Source organism: Sinocyclocheilus rhinocerous, unplaced genomic scaffold (assembly GCF_001515625.1).
Source record: "Sinocyclocheilus rhinocerous isolate Xijiao unplaced genomic scaffold, SAMN03320098_v1.1 scaffold1339, whole genome shotgun sequence".
In the NCBI taxonomy this organism is placed as follows: domain Eukaryota; kingdom Metazoa; phylum Chordata; class Actinopteri; order Cypriniformes; family Cyprinidae; genus Sinocyclocheilus; species Sinocyclocheilus rhinocerous.
The window spans coordinates 110135-115421 of NW_015634830.1; the positions used below are offsets into that span (position 1 = coordinate 110135).

The 5287-nt window shown below is 34.2% G+C and overlaps 1 protein-coding gene across 1 annotated transcript; it reads right to left on the reverse strand.

Moving 5' to 3' along the window:
* Positions 1-4159, reverse strand: LOC107745970 (vesicle transport protein USE1-like). The gene is made up of 7 exons (XM_016560001.1): positions 3932-4159; positions 3614-3663; positions 3325-3403; positions 3082-3235; positions 2504-2549; positions 2252-2414; positions 1-1070 (listed from the first exon to the last, which is right to left on the reverse strand). Exons 1-7 carry the CDS (start codon positions 4031-4033, stop codon positions 888-890), a joined length of 777 nt encoding a protein of 258 aa, XP_016415487.1. The 5' UTR covers positions 4034-4159; the 3' UTR covers positions 1-887.
* Between the last annotated feature and the right edge of the window lie 1128 nt (positions 4160-5287).

Consider the following 5287-nt stretch of genomic DNA (forward strand, 5'->3'; position numbering starts at 1 on the left):
TTGCAAATTATTTTATTAAAATAATGCACACTCCTGTATTTTGTTCACAGATAACTTTCGAACACATCTGATGGAGAAAAAAACAAACAAAACAATGAACATTAAGATCCATCAATAGTGCTGCGCACTAACAAACACGTTAATCATATCTGAACAATACTTAATTCTCCGTCCAAGTGCTAAGGTATATATAGGGAACAAGCACAAATAGATAGTTAGCAGCTAAATATGGGCCATTTACTCTCCGAGTGGAGAAGACAGTCTCCATCTGTGCTTCCGACAGGGCAAAAATACTTCCTGCTGTTTGCCAGAACATTTCCTGATCGACAAGGCGAGTCTGGACAAGTCAACCGGACCTTAAAACAGCTCGGTCCCCTTTTATAGCGACCGTACGTGAGAAAGCGACTAAATTCAGATAAAGCTGGATGAAACTGTTAGTCATTATAACGCTCGTACATAGTGTCAAAATATAGCATATTAAGCAATATTTTATAAACCTGTTGGAACTGAAGACAATTCAGGGAAAACTTAAACGCATATTTAAAAAGACGAAAATGCCGGTCTCAAAATTAGTATTAAGAACGTTTGGCGTCAGGTTACGAATTTAAATGACTGACAAACAGTTTATAGTTCAAATAGGCTACCATTCATTTTAACGAACATTCGAACAAATAGTCTACAAGAGGATTCATTTAAGACGTCATTCACAGGGATTCGGCGCAAATTCGTTATGACATCAACAATGGCATGCAGGTAATGGAAATGTTCGCAGGACTGACTGACTGAATAATCGAGGCTTTCAATCATCTTTATTACTATTGCCTAGTGTCTATGTAAACCTGTTGTTATATATAAATTAAATCTAGCTGTTCTAATGATGATTAACATCATCTGAGTCGCGGGAACAGTCTTATGAAGAGGATCATGCTGATAAACGTGAAGGAGACGACGATGAGCATCAGCCACAGGAACCAGTTGACGGATTTCTTGGCATGTTGCTCCAGACGCTCTGACTCGGTCTTCAGCTTCTCGAAGTTCATGTCGGCCTGACGCATAGACTGAGTGAGAGTCTGAAGAGGAGGAAGAGAGACGTTTACAGTCTGTTAACTGCTATGAGATTCAACAGAAACCTTTTAATCGGAGTATGTTAAAGGTTTAGAGTTTAATAGCACTGTTTTGATAAAAAAAAGCTCATATTAGTTTCAATAGAGTTTTGTAATGCCATGTTGCTGTAGTAGCAGCACACTTATGTTTGAAAGCTCAATAATTAGTGTAACACTAATACACTGCTGCCCTCTAGTGGTCACACAACAGATAAATCACTAATTCATTTGAATAAACCAGTCTTTTCAAGCTGCCTACTTTACATTTGTAAATGCTCATTAATGTGGTGATTTTCACAAAAAAATGAAATAATAATACAATATAATATTACATTACAAGACTATTATTATATTAAATAAAATATATAATATAATATTAAATGTAAATAACATTATTTTATAATAATAATAATAATAATTATTATTATTATTATTAATATTATTATACATTTGAATATGCTGATTTAAAAATAATAAAAGCATGAAGCTGGTTCAAACAAGGAATAAAAATATATTTATAGAATACATACAGAATATAAAGTCACAATATTTGTGTTGTTCTTTAGCTTTGCAAAAAAAAAAACAATTTATTTAAAATTATTACAACCAACATTTGTTTTATTCTTTTGAGCTGGCAATAATTCATTTGAGGCAGAAAAATGGTGACCACTTTGCTAGATTGGGTGCAAAAAAATCCTATATTACAGTAATATATAGTATAAATATGTAATAACATCAATAATAACATTATTTTATTAATATAATTATCAATAACAATAATGGTAATGTAATATAATATATACATATTATCAACTGAATTATTTTATAATTAGAATATAATAATATAATTATCAACAACCCAATAATAATAATTATTATTATTATTATTGTAAGCACATATTACATTTTTTATTTTTTTTTTTATGAAATGGGGGAAAAAATCCTATATTACAGTAACAAGAATTGACTGTCAATCAAGAATGAGAATGATAAAAAATATGTTGTTGATTAAAAGATGTACACACTTTTTTAAAAAAGCGCTACATTCTCTGCTCTCAGAGGATGGGCATTACTGTCATAAATATGCACTTTACGTCGTATATATAAACACCAGATTAACTACAGCTGTGTAGAGAGGAGCATCAGACCTGGTTATCCTGCTTGATGATGTTCTGGGCCGCGAGTGTGTTGTTCTTGAGGTTGCGAGCGAGATTCAGCATGTCATCGGCCAGTTTCTCCTGCAGGTTGTTATGATGCTGTAGAATAGCGTCCAGCTCTGCTGCCGACTGCCGCTCATCTACAGGAATACTCCTGAAAATACAGCAGAAAAAACGGAACACTGTAGATACCAGTGACACGTTCACACAGAAAATCAATGAGAGAGAGAGAGCGCCACCTACTTTCTGTGTCTGAGATCTGTCTCCAATGAACCTAACCATGAAGACCAAAAAAGGGCATGATTCAGATATGAAATTTAATTTCTTAAAATGAAGCATAAAAATATAAAACTTACCGGAATTTGTTATATTTCTGTTTAATTTACTTTATTTTAGTTAGTTGCCAGAGCAATACTTCTCATGTTCATTTAGTTTAACTTGAAGTACTAAAATAACTAAAACTGGCTATTTAAAAAAAAATAGTAACTAATAATTAAATGAAAATTTATATTTCAAATATTAATTAAAACTGTAATAGAATATCAATAATACTAAAACAACACGGGTGAAGATTTGTACAATATGTCTTGAATTAGCTTTATTTTTCTTGCACCTTTTGGTGATTTTTTTTGTTTTGTTTTTGTTTTAATCATACATATAACAACACTTAGTGATGTTTCTAGCAGTCTAGTCAGTCAAATTTCTTGTTTCAAGAATGTTTCGATCGCTTTCGGCTTTATGAAGGTACAACCCTAAGAAGTTTAACGTACCATAAAAACATGAATATATAAAAAGCGCAGTTGAAAGAGAAAAGAGTCGTACGGTGCTCATCAGCTCCTTCCTCATATCTCCAGCACAACGCGCTTTGCTCTGAATGTGCACCGTCTTACTGGCCGGCGTTCTCTCACTGGATATCGTAGGCGTCCGTCCAGGAGCCAGAAACTGATTGGCTAGAGACTTCTCTGCTGGAGACGGCTAGAAACAAACAAAGCGTTTCTACTAACAATCATAGAATCGTGACTCATTTGACTGTCATTGAGCATGTGGTGACTATAACGACTGACCAGTTTGTCTGCCTCTAAGAGACCCTTGAGGAAGTCCACCTTGCGGTTATAATCCGTCAGTATTTCCGGTGTTGGTTTGCTGAGGGAATAAATCAGGACTCATCATCTACATAACTATCTGTTTATAATATCACAGGTGTAGGAGAAACACCATTAGCCGTTTTATCTCAACATCACTCTGAGGTTAATACACTTCATTTTCACGCAATAGGTGTTGAAATGGTTTATTATTTTTACACTTTTTAAAGATATACGATTCATTAATGCCTGTAATTTTATAAAAAATTACCTGGGACTCTTTTTAAGGGCAACAAGCATCTCCTCAAGAGCACCAACGTACTTGAACAGACAAATGTAAATCTATTAAATATGATTTTCTGCTAAAAATGACAGAGAATATATTACATTGAATTGTAAAAATATCCACAGCAAAAACAGAAAGCAAATAAGACATTAACTGAATGCATGCTGTGTGTGTGTGTGTGTGTGTATATATATGACGCTGGCAATATTTGTTGTATCATGCAGAATATTCTCTTGTGTAAAATATAAGTATTTACTTCAAAAGCACAGAAGTAAACTTAAATGCAGTGTCGTTAAACATTACCTTCTCCAGTCTCCATTCTGTCTCATTTCTTCTCTCTGAAGCCAGAGATTCACAGCGCGATAATAACCTGATAAAATTGGTCTCTAGTCTGGACGTGGCCATATTTGACGCTCGCAGCGGAAGTCGCGCGGGTTTTACAGACAGCAAGGCGGAAGGCGGAACAGAGCGACAAATGAAGAGTCCTTCTTGCTTACGCAGGAGCGGTTGACAATAGCGTCTGCAAATGTATTAAAAATTTAAAAACAAACATACAAAACACGTGTACTTGTAACACGTTGATATTCATAGCTTAAAAATAGGTAATTCAAGCAGAGAAAAAAAAGCTAATTAAATATCCCCCGTGATGATACCTCTTCCCTTACGAAAATTGACCATGGTTTTACTGCAAAGAAAAAAAAAAACATGGTTACTATAGTTAAACCATAGTAAAACTGTGGTTATGGTTTACAATACGCAAAAAATAAAATAAAATAAACAAATAAATAAAAACCCTACTAAAAACTGATACTAGAAACAACCTGCTCGTCCAGTAATGATACTGCGAACTTGATCTGAAGAGACTTATTATTATAATGAAAAATCCCACAACAAATATTTAGAGGGACACAGGAGCCAATTAATAATCAATAATTGTCACTGTTGATGATTTAGGAATTTATTACTGTATAAAAACAGGCTATATTCTAGAGATCAGTGATGGTATCAGATTGCACATCACTGGTAAGTGATAAGCTGCAACAAATTTCAAAAGCACAGAAGTAAACTTAAATGCAGTGTCGTTAAACATTACCTTCTCCAGTCTCCATTCTGTCTCATTTCTTCTCTCTGAAGCCAGAGATTCACAGCGCGATAATAACCTGATAAAATTGGTCTCTAGTCTGGACGTGGCCATATTTGACGCTCGCAGCGGAAGTCGCGCGGGTTTTACAGACAGCAAGGCGGAAGGCGGAACAGAGCGACAAATGAAGAGTCCTTCTTGCTTACGCAGGAGCGGTTGACAATAGCGTCTGCAAATGTATTAAAAATTTAAAAACAAACATACAAAACACGTGTACTTGTAACACGTTGATATTCATAGCTTAAAAATAGGTAATTCAAGCAGAGAAAAAAAAAGCTAATTAAATATCCCCCGTGATGATACCTCTTCCCTTACGAAAATTGACTATGGTTTTACTGCAAAGAAAAAAAAAAACATGGTTACTATAGTTAAACCATAGTAAAACTGTGGTTATGGTTTACAATACGCAAAAAATAAAATAAAATAAACAAATAAATAAAAACCCTACTAAAAACTGATACTAGAAACAACCTGCTCGTCCAGTAATGATACTGCGAACTTGATCTGAAGAGACTTAT